Here is a 14,185-nt window from a genome sequence, read left to right as displayed (position 1 = left end):
CTCAGCTTTCATGGCAAGACATGCTATGAATCTATCAATAAAAGCAGAATTAGAAGAGTTTTTGGTCAGCTGGGTGTCTAAACATTTACACTTACTCTATCATCATCCTACCCTTTTCCATGTCCTGGATAACCCTGGCTAGCCTGATCGGTCATCTTTCAGAAGCTAAGCAAGGTCAGCCCTGGTGAGTTCTGGGGATGGGAGACCACCAAAGACTACCAGGAGTTTGAGACAAATGGCAAACCACCTCTGTTAATTTCTTAGTTACAACTACACACTGAGTTGCCATAAGTCAGCTGCGACTAAAAGATGAGGAGTTTGGATTTATACCCGTCCCCCTCAAAGGGGCTGACAAAATCTTTTTCCCTTCCTTTCCCCACAACAGACACCTTGTGAGATAGATGGGGCTGAGAGAGTTCTGAGAACGATGAGCAGTCCAGGGTCACCCTGCTGGAATGTAGGAGTGGGAAAACAAATTTGGTTCAGCAGATAAGACTCCATCGCTCAGGTAGAGGAACGAGGAATCAAACCCAGTTCTCCAGATTAGAGTCCACCTGCTCTTAACCACAACACCATGCTGACTTTACACACATCCTGCCATTTCTCTGTAGGAGCTTATGGCGGTGTCGACGGTTCAAAAGGCAAACTAATAAACAAAGCTTTTTATGTAAAGCAACAAGCCTGTGAAGTAGGTTAGGTAGGGAGAGTGACTAGCTTAGGTTGCCCAACAAACCCTATCACCGAACAGTTATTTGAATCCAGGTCTTCCCAGTTTGAGTAATCAAGCACTCTACCATGAGAACATAATGGCTATCTGATGCTCATACTGAGGAATGTGAAACACTGCTCGGCCCCAGGCACAGCTGGGGCTCTAAATTTTTGAAAATTCTCTTTGCAGGTGATGCTCATGTACCCACGTGTGTGCTTTCGGGGACAGTGCCATTGCTGCCTCTGTGCCAACTTTCCTCTCTGAACCATTTGGGGTTACAGCTGCAAACTTGGACTAAAATGGGGTCTGCAACCTGCGGCTCTCCATATGTTCATGGACTACAGTTCCCATCAGCCCCTGCCAGCATGGCCAATAACATGCTGGCAGGGGCTGATGGGAATTGTAGTCCATGAACATCCGGAGAGCCATAGGTTGCAGACTCCTGGACTAGAAACCTGCTATTTGACAAAGCAAAATAATCACCACTGTCCCCCTCCCAAAAAAATGGTATGTGTGCGTCCGTGTGTGTGTGTTTTAAGCATATTCCTCTGAAATGGGTTCTTTTATAAAACATTTAAAATCGAATCACCCCTAAGAAAGCGTTGCTGCCTTCATGCTGAAAGGGTTGAGGTCATGACTGTCCGGGATGTCCAATGAGTTTTTAAGCCAAAAATTCCTGTTTTCCTTGACCAGGTTTCACTCCGTCTCACCGTCCCTCTTCAGAGGGAGCCAGCTGCCGCTGCCGCCGCTACACCTCATTTTGCTCGTTTTTAAATTCCCGGTTGCTTTTGCATGCAGTATTGCAAACCATTTTCATTTCTCTGTGTTCTCGTCAGGACTCATTTCTCATTCGTGTTTTTGTCTCATTTGTTTCCATCAGCAAATGCCCAGCACACCAGGGTTTGTGGGATACAATCCATACAGCCATCTGGCCTACAACAACTACAGGCTGGGAGGGAATCCGGGCAGCAACAGCCGGGCCACGGTAGGAGAATCAACTATTACGTCATCCGGCAAACAACAAGAAGTGACCAGAAATGGCTTTAGAGTTAGGTTCTTCTGAATCTTAGCTGCTATCACAATTTTTAATATATATATATACAAAAATGGATATTTTTTTTTACTTGCGATTTCTCCCCTTTTCTCCTCATTCTTCCTGTTTTCACTGCAGGTGGGACTAAGTAGTACTTTGTAAACTGGAGCAAGATATGGGATGAGTTCCCATGCATGTGTATCTCTTGAGGACTGAGACATCAGGTGCCGGCTGCCTACATGAAGCAGCTGTTGCATATCAGAGACGGCTGATGAGTTTCCGTATCACCTCCAGCATGTCGGCTCTCCTTGGAGACTGTCACCTGTATTCAGCTGTGAACCCTCAAACGAAGAAAACATCAAGTGATACACATGCATGTGTGAATTGGCCTTTAGAGTCCCATGAGTTGGTTTAGAAGTTGGGAGAACTTTGGCACCTTCAAGATTCGCACCCTGTTGTGGCACAAATATTTTGAGAATAACCATTTACTCGGGAAGATGAGGCCATCACGGAAGATTTAGGCTAATGTTCAGGAAGTTGGCCGAGGGGTGGGGGGATGTATGCCCACACACAAAACGAAATAGTCTTTTGAATTTTCATAATGAGTCCCTGTAGACAGAATTTACACCAAGTGCCAGTGTCCTACTGAAGCAATAGGTTGGTTAGAATTTGAATAACACTTCATCTTTAGCAGGGAGGAAAGGATATTGCAGCTGCTTTCTCACAAGTAGACATACCTAAATTCTAACCTTCTTCTCTAATGCCATGACTTTTACCGACCCTTATTCATGCATCTATTGAAACAGGTTATTCTCTTCCAAAATTCACATCACCATATCCTGTTAGTTTTTGAACCACCTTGATGTCACATTGTCTAGCTGGCTGAGGATGAACTCGTGTTCCCACGGCACCGCAGTCTCATTTGAGTCCAGGAACCATGATGGTGGGGCTAACGGCGTAGTTCATTCTCCTGCAAATATTGTCCTGCTAGCTGGGCAAGAATTGTATGGGGAAAGAATCACATCATTCCCACACTTGTGCTCCTGGCTAGAGCAGAACAGGACCAAGCCAGTAGCTTCAACACATCTATAATGGCATGTGTATGTGGTCCTACTCTTCTGAATTTAATCCATTTCTCAAATTAGTGAGGATTTGGGATCGAATGAGGATTAGACCCAAATCATCCGGTAGGTCTGGAACCTGTTCTTTTTCTGTCAGACACACTGTTAACAGGCTACATAGAAGAGAGCTTTCCTGCGGTCTTTCATAACCATCTGGAGACAGAAAATATGGCAATGCAAGTAGAATCAGTTTTTTAAAAAGGGAGACAAAAACTGTTCTCATCCACCACAGTGGAAATTCTCCCATAAGATACTAGTTATTTCATATTTTGTGATGAGGATTTCTGATGTTAGTAGGGGATTTTTCTAATATAGTTAAGCCCATTCATGGTTAAATTTTTTTTATTTCCCAACATTAAACCATGAATTTAAACTTATTGAAACAAACTTATTTTTTGTTTCACAGATTTTCGTTGTATATCTGTCATGAGATTTTACAGCTTTCTCTGCCATGTATATTTCAATGTGCAGTTTATCTTTTTTTAAAAAACTCCTCTTGATTTATAAGCATTGAATTGAATCACTGAATGTTTTCAGATCCATCTCTCTGTGTGTATTTGTATACATTTGCTAATGCATACACTTCAGTTCATTTTTTTTCTACTTCAGCACAAGTGATGTATGCATTGGTTCATGACATTTCATAAATAAGGTCTGGAGAAAATATCCGCTCTCCCCCACTTCCTATTACCAAACTCCTGGGTTCTTCTGAAACAGCAGAGGCCTGATGTTGCAAACCAATCCTTCCACACACGCACTGTGTTTTATTACGGTTTTATTACGGTTCATTAAAGTAGTATCATTTTAATAAAGTTTTCAAAGTCCATACTGTGATGTCAGCACCTTGATTCTAAATACCATTGCCCCATTTTGATTGCACAAGTGCTCTGCGCGTGGGCTAACGTGTTAATTTCAGTGGAGATGGCAGATCCCAGAAATGTGCCCATGGACTTTTTCCTCCATTGAAACGGAGTCTGTAGGCAATAGAGTTCTGGGTGCACATTGTTAAGCAGCTGAGGATCCAGTCCAGCAATACAACTCCATCTTCCAAAACAGAACTCTCTTTATCAGTTGGCAGCAGTTTGGCAAAAGTTCCTTAGTGTTAATCTACCACAATAAATATTAGATCACCACATGTATGCAAGATTGTCTGTCGTAGCCAGTACCAAAAATTCTCATTGTTGGCATCAGGTATATGTAAGCCCTTGCTCACTGTGTTTCTTGGAACTAATTCTATTTAAATTGGTGGCTCTTGTTTTGGCAAAATAAAAAAGGGTGTGAGACTGTCATGTTTAAGGCATGACATCATTTACAGGTAATTCAGGTGAAACTTTGTTTTATTTCTTTTTTCTTGATTTTTTTTGAGAAGTGTAAATTGTCTGTTAAGCACAAATGCTGTATTTTGCAATGTTGTGGTTTTCTGTGGAAAGTGAGAGAAGGACCATGCAGGTGCCAGTCAAATAACAGCTTATTTTGTTTTAGTGTCTGTCTTTTTCTTTCCCGTTGAGTGCAGGCAAGGTGCTTGGCTTTTGTACAAACCTTTCAGGAAGACAGAGGTCCCTTCAGGAACTCACAATCTAGTTTGGACATGGACTGTACAGTTCGGACTCATGTGGTCTACAGGTTGAGGGAGCGAGCCTTGTTCTGATCAATATTTTGGGTTCCCACCCACCCACCCACTCCTCAGTTCTGTCTTTACGGAATAAGTGTAACTTTGAGAAGACCTTGAATGAAAGAACATTCATACAACTTCAAGCTTTGTCTTTCTCTGTTCTCTCTCCTTTTCTTAAGCTTGTCTGTTCTTTCCTTAGTTATTGAGGCTGCATTCACACCTGAATTTTACTGCTGGTTTGCCACTGGAAATGGCAAATTCACCACCCTTAATGCTGTACGGAATTTGTGGTTTCCTGGTACTCATTCAGCAAAAAAAAATCTAATATGGGTTAACGCTACAAGAGTCAGCATAAAAAGAACAATCTCGGGCAGGACCAAGCTTCAGAGTTGACATCATTCAAGAGAACAGCTGCATAATTCTTTGAAAAGTCCTAACAAAAGTAGCAATCCTTCTGCACCCTTTTGTAGTGGATTAGAAAATAGCCACAGCTTTCCCAGCATAAAGCTTTAATTGGAGGAAATCTGGAATAAATGAATCCCCATGCAGCTGTAGATGTTACAGAAGCGACGAAATCAAGGCTGAAGTAGATTCTGGGGTACGATCGGAAGTGTAAAAGACACGTGTGAATGTAGCCTCAGGTAGTTAGTGCAGGTACAGTAACAGTTGCTCTCATTAGAAAGAAAAAAAATCAGCATTTTGAACTCATTTTTATTGAGTTGCTGGTTGTCCTGCCGTGAAAATTTCCTCTGTACTGATACGCAAATTTGTTAAATTACAAGTTGCAGAATTTCGTAGTCTCCCTGACTCAAGAGTGCTGAAGAATATCCTCTGTTCTCATGAGAGCCAGTGATGTTACCTGCACTTATGTCTTGCTTGCCATCACGTGTGTCTGTTTTGCAGTTTCCAAATATATGAGATAAGATAACCAGTGGATTTCATTTGGTTCTTCTCTAGGCATCATCCGGTATTACAATCCCCAAACCCCCGAAGCCTCCAGATAAGCCGCTCATGCCATACATGAGGTACAGCAGGAAGGTGGGTATAAAATGCTTAGTCTTCATTTCCGCGAGCAGCACTTAAGAGCTCACACTTAACTTTGTTCATAGATGTTCGCGAGTGTTATTTGCATTCTATATGCAACCTAAATGCTTGGCTTAATTTTTTTTTTACGGGAAATTTTAAGAATGCCTTTGTCTTCTCATTTCACAGTGAAGGCAGTGGCAAACTACCCAAGTGGAAGGGCCAAAAAAAAAAAGTTTCACCCCAGAATGAAACATGGGCACGACACTGTTGGAGAAACGAAGATCTGTTTATTGTTTAATATTTAGAAAGAAATGCTTAGTGCTTACCACCATTTCCTCCGCAGACAAGGATGCGTACAGTGACTTGTTGACAGTGCTTTCTGTCGTAAAGTATCCGCTGTTTGGCACCAAAGCAAGATTTGTTGCAGCTTTGTAGCTGGACTTTGAAGTAGTTGGTTGTAGGATCTGCCCTTTTTTAATTCAGTTCTCATCTCCTTTTACTTTAGTGAGAGGGAACGGGGAGTGTAGCATTACTCCTTTTCTTTTTAATCCACTGACCCCCCCCCCCCCCCGATAAAATGATCCGCTGGATCTTGTGGACAGCGCCTGATCCAATCCGCTGCCAAGGAGTGACTGAGCCAGAAGGGGACTGTTGTTACCCACCTTTTTACCTCTGGTTTAAAAAACCAAAAAACCAAACCTGTCTCTTCCAGCAACCTGTCATAAGTCAAAAAAAAAAGAAGAAACGTTTGCAGAATTTAAGGGCACGACCGTTGGAAAGGATGCTGTGGAACTGAGGATAAAACCGGGCGGTGGATAAACTTTGTGCCTCTGTCTTCTTGCCCCAGAGAAATAATCAAACTGCGGACATAGCCTAACAAAATTAATAACTGTTTTAGTGTAGCTTTTCTTTGTGGGGATAATTCTCTGGAGGAAAAAAAGACCATGGTCATGTGGTATTAACAAAAGATGTGTATAATTTGATAAGTATGTAGTTAGCTAGAGCTTTATTACAGATGTTTTTGTTAAGGTCTGGGACCAAGTGAAGGCATCCAACCCCGACTTGAAGTTGTGGGAGATTGGGAAGATCATTGGAGGCATGTGGCGAGACCTCACTGACGAGGAGAAGCAAGAGTACTTAAATGAATATGAAGCAGAAAAGGTACACGGAAGAACTCTCCCCCTCACTCCCAAAACGATGCTGGAAGCCTCTCTGTTTCTCTCACACACACCAATCAAATCCGCTAAAATAAAGACTGGTTCTGGAGGAGGTGCTGATAAACACCAGAATTATTGAGGAAAGAAACTGAATCAACTCTTTTGCCATGAAAAAAGCCAAATCTCCCAGGAGCTTTAAGGAGAGTATGATAGAATCACGTTATCTTGGATGGCTTGAAAAGAGCTGTTACATTCCACCCGCCAAAAAAAAAAATCCTACAGTTAAGCCTGAGTCGAGGTTGTGTGCCTGCCCTCTTTGCCCCCCCTCTCCAAATATAAATTCACTCGGAAAGAAAGCACAGTTAATCAGACACCCACCCACCCCCATTTGCAGGTGTCCCCTGCATTCCACTCCCCTGCACTCCCTCTGGCATTCAGGTTACATGGACACACTGCAAAACGTTCAGACGCAATGCTACCTTGCCTCTGGCGGTGAGGCTCTTGCAGGACACGGCCATTGTGAATGCAGTGAGCTGCTCTCTTGATTGCCACCCCTGGCTTCGTGAGACCTTTTCCTTGCCTCCTGCAAGGATCTTGCAGTCAGAAGAATCCCCCCCAAGGATAAGGGAGATGGTCTTGACTGCAGTTTTTCTTTTTTCTTTTAAACCAAAAAAAATGTATCTGTCAAACTATAGATAGAGTACAACGAGTCGATGAAGGCCTACCATAACTCACCTGCGTACCTGGCCTACATCAATGCGAAAAGCCGTGCCGAAGCAGCTCTGGAGGAGGAAAGCCGGCAGAGGCAGTCCCGTATGGAGAAGGGGGAACCTTATATGAGCATTCAGCCCGCTGAAGACCCAGATGGTAAGCAGGGTACATAAGATATGTATTCTAGCCTGAGTGACACTTAAGGACTGTCAGGGTACCAGAAGGTGCACCTTATTGGACGGTAGCTGACAATAGGATCCTTTAGTGCATAGCAGTTTTCATACCAAACCAATTTCTGTCAATCACAACCAGCTTGGTGGGGTCTTCTCTGCCAGGTTCTAGAGACCTGCAGTTTGAGAGCATTTATATATGTATTGTTGAGGGCTTTCACGGCTGGATTCAACTGGTTGTTGGGGGTTTTCAAGGCTGTGTGGCTGTGGTCTGGTAGATCTTGTTCCTAACTTTTCTCCTGCATCTGTGGCCAGCATCTTCAGAAGTATATCACAGAGAGGAGTGTGTAACACACTGTGTAACGTTGACAGGACAATCAGATTTTTCAGCTGTTTTACAGTGTGTAACACACTTCTCTCTGTGATATGCCTCTGAAGATGCTGGCCACAGATGCAAGCAAAACGTTAGGAACAGGATCTACCAGACCACACAGCCCGGAAAGCCCACAACAAGCAATTTATATATGTGTTTATAACTTTCTTTTAGAAGTTGAAGCAGATTGAATGATTAAAGGCAGGCAGTTTTACATTTTAAATCCATATTAGTCATCTTCCCAACAGTGCTTGGGGATTGTGTATTTTACCTTTATTATACCAGCAGTTGTGCACAAGAATGTAAACAAAGGCCCTTTCCACACAGCGGAACGGGCGCCTCTCCACCGGCATAAATTATGCCGGGGGGTGGGGGGGTGGATGGATGGATTCACACGGAACTGTGCGAGCGGCCCTGCAGAAGACAATGCAGAAGAGGTGGCTTTGCATGGAGCCACCTCTTCTGCATCCCCCCCCCCCACTTACCTCGCCCTTCAGCGTCGCTCTGGAGGCCGTCAGGGACCCGCCCACGCTGCTCTCCGACCCCTGGAGGTCGGAGGGCAGCGTGGGCGGGTCCCTGACAGCCTCCAGAGCACGCTGGATGACGAGGTGAGTGGGGGGGAGGGGGAAAGCGGTGTCTTCCCAGCGGTGCAGTTTGCACCGTGCCAATGGGAAGACGGCGTTTTAGAATAACCTCGCTAAACTAGCGAGGTTATTAGGAGCGGCTTCACGCTGCTCCTGGGCGGCCAGGGCGGCGCTGCTGCGATCCAGCAGTGCCTCCTTTGTGAACAGCTTCCCAGGGACAGCGTTTTTGCTGTCCCTGGACCGCTGTAAATGGCCCGTGCGGAAAGGGCCAAAGGGTAATTTGGCCACCACCTCTCTCAGAATCTGTCGTCAGCTGGGCTGCAGCCTAGGTGGCTGATTGTAAGTTTGTTGGCACTACAAGTTGAAATATTTGTTTTCCATCTCTGTTGATACAGGAGCTTTAACTCTAAAATCCAAGTATACAAGTCTTGGTGTGGGACTAGGTAGACTTACTTGGTAATAATACATGGAGAGAATTCACTGTGAGACTTAGTAGGCACAACGAACAACCACTAACGGATAACACTTGTTCTGTACTGAGATCAGTCATAGTTTTAATAAATCAGGCCAGCACATTTTATCTGTGATTTCTTATCTTACACATTTCTGCCAGCCATTCATTTAAACCATTCACAGATTGCCAAACTGCTTTGAACTACAGAAAAGCATCGTACTTCAAATTTAACAAAGGTACAGTGCCCAGTGCAATTGTAAAAAGTCTTTGCAGCTTTTACAGAAGGTTAGAAGCAAAGTGATTAGCCTTGCTTGTTCCTGGAGGGAATTCCATAAAACTTGAGCTACCTCAGAAAGGGCCAGCACCATCACTGGCAAGGTTGTCACTTGACACGTTGACAGGAAAACCAGATTTTTCAGCTGTTCTCCTAAGATGACAAGGAAGTACATCCAGCACTGAGAACTGTGTGGAGTTCAAAGGCTCCACTGTTTGTCCCACAGATGTGTCACTTACACATCTTTATCCTGCCGTTCAGCTACTTAGAAGAAGAAGAGGAGTTTGAATGTATACCCCACCTTTCTCTCCTGTAAAGAGACTCTAGGTGGCTTACAAGCTCCCTTCCTCTCCCCACAACAGACACTCTGTGAGGTTGGTGGGGTTGAGGGTGTTAAGAAAGAACTGTGACTAGCCCTAGGTCACCCAGCGGGAATTCAGGAGTGCAGAAACATATCTGGCTCACCAGATAAGCGTCTGCCACTCAGGTGGAGAAGTGCAGAATCAAATCCAGTTCACTGCCGGGCACTGTACCTTTGTTAAATTTAGTTTCATGAGGAGCTTCTCACATGTTCTCAGATAACCCACAGATCTGTTCTAGCAAACAGTGGCACTGTCTTCCGTTGCAAGGAGCCTGCTGGCAATTCTGTATCAAGGCAATTCTGCTGGTTCTGGGATTTGTATCAAGGCAATTCTGCTGGTTCTGGGAAGAAAAAGAAGAGTTTGGATTTATACCCTGCTTTTCTCAACCATGAGGAGTCTTCCCCTCCCCTCAACAGATACCTTGTGAGGTAGTTGGGGCTGAGAGAGTTCTGAAAGAACTGTGACTAGCCCAAGGCTATCCAAAAGACTTCTTATGGAGGAGTGAGGAATCAAAGAGGCCACCTAGAAGCTCTTAATCACTACACCACAAGCATTGCCTTTAAAGCACAGGTGTCAAACTTTCGGCCCTCCAGATGTTATGGACTACAGTTGTAGTCCATAACATCTGAAGGGCTGTGAGTTTGACATCTATGCTTTAAAAGACAAATCTGTTGGATCCTGCCACATAAATTCACTGCAATAATGACTTACTTATTGGGGTGGGGGGGGTGTGTGGAAACCTTAAACGGAGAATTTGTAGACTTCTGCAGTAAAATTGAGGTTTCTGAATTTGTGTGATAGAAACGAGTCAGTCTGTGCAGGGAACTGGTGAGATGGGAGTGGCTCAGCTTTCCCGTAATTTTTTCCCCCAGAGATTAAAGCTGACTTGCTTTCCAAATTGCTGGGTCAAGTCCCAACAATTTCAGGCAGATAACCAGAAAAAAATCACAACCTTCCCTCTTACTTGTGTGGTGGAAAAATGCCTTCCAATCACAGTTGGTCTGTGGTGACTCTGTAGGGTTTTCAAGGCAAGAGACGAACAGAGGTGGTTGCCATTGCCTGCCTCTGTGTAACAATCCTGGGCCTCGTTGGTGGCTCCCACAGAAGGACTGATCAGGACTGATCCTGCTTAGCTTCTGAGATCTGATGAGACTGGGCTATTCTGGGCCATCCAGCTGGCTTATGAGTGTGCGTATGCAAATATGCACACTGCTCCCCATTTCTCATGTCTTGCTTGGCCCAAGAAGTGGGATGCTCCCTTTCTCTGTTCTGAATGGCACAAAGCTGACTCTTCTCCTTCATGGCAGGCCGGTGAGGTGGGGGCATTTTTCAGGGGCCTCTTTCCGTCCTTCAGCATCAGAGATCTTACGGGGTCTCCTGATCCCTGAAAAACCTAGTCGTTTGGCATCTGCTCTAGAACAAATTAGACTATCTTTCAGCTATTGCACTCCCTTTAGTTTTTGTTTTGGCCTTGGGCAGGATCAGAGCGAAACACTGAAGAGCTCTGGTACACACAGGCATGTTTCAGCACACACCCGCACCCTCCCTGCAAAGTCTCTGTTAGAGTGGCCTAGACCACACAGTGCCAGGAGCAAGCTTTGCTATCCCCACAGTAGTATACCAAAGTCTAGCAATTACTGCCTGACAACCAAGGGGGCACAGTGATCAGATCATCAGTCTAGACCTGTAAAGGCCCAGGTTCGAATCCCCCAGTCTGCCATGGAAGTCACTGAGCTGTTTCCTGTCATTGTAATCTATCTCATGGAGTTGTTGATTTCAGATAGATAGAAGGAAAGAACCACGTTCGCTACCCTGCACTCATTGGGGGAAAGGCAGGGTTAAAGTCCTGATAAACAAATATATCTAAATCTATAAATATTTATGATAAGGATCACTGAGGGGCAGAGAAACTGGAGTCCTCGGGACTGAGAGCAGCATTAATCTCCACCCTGCTGGTATCCCTCAAAGGCACCTTCTTCAGCACAGACTGGATTCCAGTATTATTTTTATCTTCGTGTTACCGGGGCTAAAACCACCCACTGAGTTCCCATGGGTGAGCCTGCAGGCTTTCCAAACCAGCGTATACCTATTACCACCATGCTGGGCCAGACCTTCAGCTTTATCAGTGTTAACCTTCCTTTGAAATCCAGTGCCAAACTTGTGTCAGACCTCGTTGCTTTGAAATCATAATTTTGTCTCCACTGGCGTTCATCCTTGGATTGCATGAAGCTGCCTTTCGCTGAGTCAGAGCGTTGGTCTGCCGTGGTCAGTGTTGCCTTTTCTGACTGGCAGCAGACCTCACAGGTATCAGGCCGGGGTCTTTCCCCAGAGATCAGGCCATCAAAAAATGACGAAGGTGACAAATTGAACCTGGGACCTTCTGCAGACAAAGCGGATGCTCTGTCACTGAACCACAGGGATAATCCAAGACTAGTGTCTAGTTGCAAGCCCAGACTCAAAAAAGACTTTATGGGATCCCTCCACTCTGTGTAAGGATAAGAGTCATACGCCAGTCAAGTGAAAAATCTGCCTCACACAGTACATGCTTTGAAAGGAGGGACTGTCACCAACTCGTTTAGTGGATTCTATTTTGCCTTAAATGATCTTGATTATGGATCCTTCTTCTTGGCATGATAAGCCTTGATTTCTTTTTTGTAGATTCCTTAGCAGAGGCCTCTGGTAACTGGGGAAGATTCTGTGATGTGCAAATCCCTTTTCTTCGCACAGGAGCAGGGAGCAAGAGAACAAGTCCTTCCCGCCACCATTGGACTCTGGAGCTTCCCAGGGGCCACAACCACCACCCTTGACTCCCTAGTTTTCTGAACCTGCTCTTCGGCAGTATGCCTTTTATATCCGAAAGTACTAGACTGGGGTGGCTAACCTGTGGTTCTCCAGATGTCCACGGACTACAATTCCCATCAGCCCCTGCTAGCATGTCCAATTGGCCATACTGGCAGGGACTGATGGGATTTATAGTCCATGAACATCTGGAGAACTACAGGTTGGCCACCCCTGTACTAGGCTGGTGTTGACTCACAAAGGGTTCAGTCCTAGAAGCTCCAAGTCCTCTTTTGTTAAACCCCTTTTTGTATTTCTACATTGTGGCAATTGCATGGTTATCTTCTGGCTGTTTCACAGAATGCATCATTCCTCAAGTAGCACTGGCAGCTGGGAAATGACATTTTTCCAGAAGAACCTATGACATTATTTTGTCTTTGGAGAAAAATTCCTTCATTTTCACAGCTGTTCAAGCCCGGGAACTTGTATTCAATGCCGCAGTTCAGTCTGCAAGCACAGGGCATCAAGAAAGTAACAGAGTGACCAACATAAATCTTTCTCTTGCAAGCTCTCACGTATGCCTGGCTGAGCAGAAAGGACTTTCACAGCACTTTTCGTGACTTGGTTGTATCCTGGTTCACTCATGCCAGAGAAAAACTTGGTAGAAATTGGCTGTGCCTCTTCAAATTGCAAGTGGGGAGTTCCAGCTTTGGATGTTCGTTTGCATAAATGGGAGAATGATTCTGTTTGTGTTGGGTCTTTGAACCTGAAGGAGAATTCTAAAATGTGACTCTCGTCCCCCACAAGGAACTTGGCATTTTAGGCTTCGCTTCTAAGTGTTGCTGAGATTCTGCAGTGTGAGGAAACACTTGGGGAGTCTCTAATTGCTTACACCTAATGTCATTCACTGGCCAAGCCTTGCAGGTTAATTGGCTTGGGCAGACTGTTGGGGTTAAGAAAAACACGGCTAGCCTTTATTGGCACATCTGTTAAAAAAACCTTCCCATGGAAATGAGGTTACTTTACTGCACAGGAGTGGACTTTTAGGCGGCTGATGGAACTACTGAGACGACTGTGAGCATCCATGAAGATAGTAGCAGCAGCAGCAACCTTTATTGGGCATATAAAATAAAATCTGATACATTACCCAAAAGGTAGTGAGTTGTTGCTTGCAAGTTTATTGTTAGTTATATGCTAAGCAGACGTAGTGAGGTTTTATTATTTTCACGTTTATTTTGCCTGTGGCTGGGTGCTTGTATTCTGCAGCGCTCTAAATCAATTAATTTGACTTACAATTGTAACCTCTGGAATTTCTGGAGGTGCTCCCCAGAACTGGACCCAGAGAGGGGCGTTTATCCCCCCAACATACACAGTGGCAACAAGGGATTTCTGGGAGTTTGTACCACATTGTCTTATTCGTCGATGGGGGTTTTCAGGCTTTGTTTAGAAAGATGAATCAGATTTCAGAGGCAATGTTTTCTTCAATGCCAGAGCTTACTGCTGGAGAGTTACAAGCAGAAGGATTCTTTGTCTCACATTCCCGTGCTGAGGATGAATTACGAGGGGGTAACTTAATTGGATTATAAGAAGCCCACCCTGCGGAGGAAAGCTTTATATTGTGAGGAATCTAGTTTGCGGCATGATGGATTACAGAATCAACAAAGGAAGTGTGCTACTTGCTCCCCACTTGGACTGTTGCAAGCTCAAAGTATTGGCAATTTGTGGAAGTAAACCCTGCGGTGAATGCACAGTGTGGATACAGCTTGCTATGGGGGAGGAGCAACAGACTGCAACAGCCAGTTCGGCCCTCACTAGAACAGC

The 14,185-nt window shown here is 44.7% G+C and overlaps 1 protein-coding gene across 3 annotated transcripts in view; it reads left to right on the top strand.

Moving 5' to 3' along the window:
- Positions 1-14,185, top strand: part of SMARCE1 (SWI/SNF related, matrix associated, actin dependent regulator of chromatin, subfamily e, member 1) — a 45,830-nt gene that overhangs the window by 16,572 nt on the left and 15,073 nt on the right. Inside the window, exons 4-7 of one of the 3 annotated variants that reach the window (XM_048517139.1) lie at positions 1,590-1,694; positions 5,433-5,513; positions 6,531-6,662; positions 7,354-7,525. In XM_048517139.1, the coding sequence (XP_048373096.1) occupies positions 1,590-1,694; positions 5,433-5,513; positions 6,531-6,662; positions 7,354-7,525 (490 nt within the window). Of the gene's footprint in view, positions 1-1,589; positions 1,758-5,432; positions 5,514-6,530; positions 6,663-7,353; positions 7,526-14,185 lie in introns of all 3 variants that reach the window. The other 2 variants (XM_048517138.1, XM_048517140.1) reach the window with 2 other exon arrangements.

Source organism: Sphaerodactylus townsendi, linkage group LG15 (assembly GCF_021028975.2).
Source record: "Sphaerodactylus townsendi isolate TG3544 linkage group LG15, MPM_Stown_v2.3, whole genome shotgun sequence".
NCBI classification, from domain to species: domain Eukaryota; kingdom Metazoa; phylum Chordata; class Lepidosauria; order Squamata; family Sphaerodactylidae; genus Sphaerodactylus; species Sphaerodactylus townsendi.
This window is presented reverse-complemented; position numbering and strand designations above follow the sequence as displayed.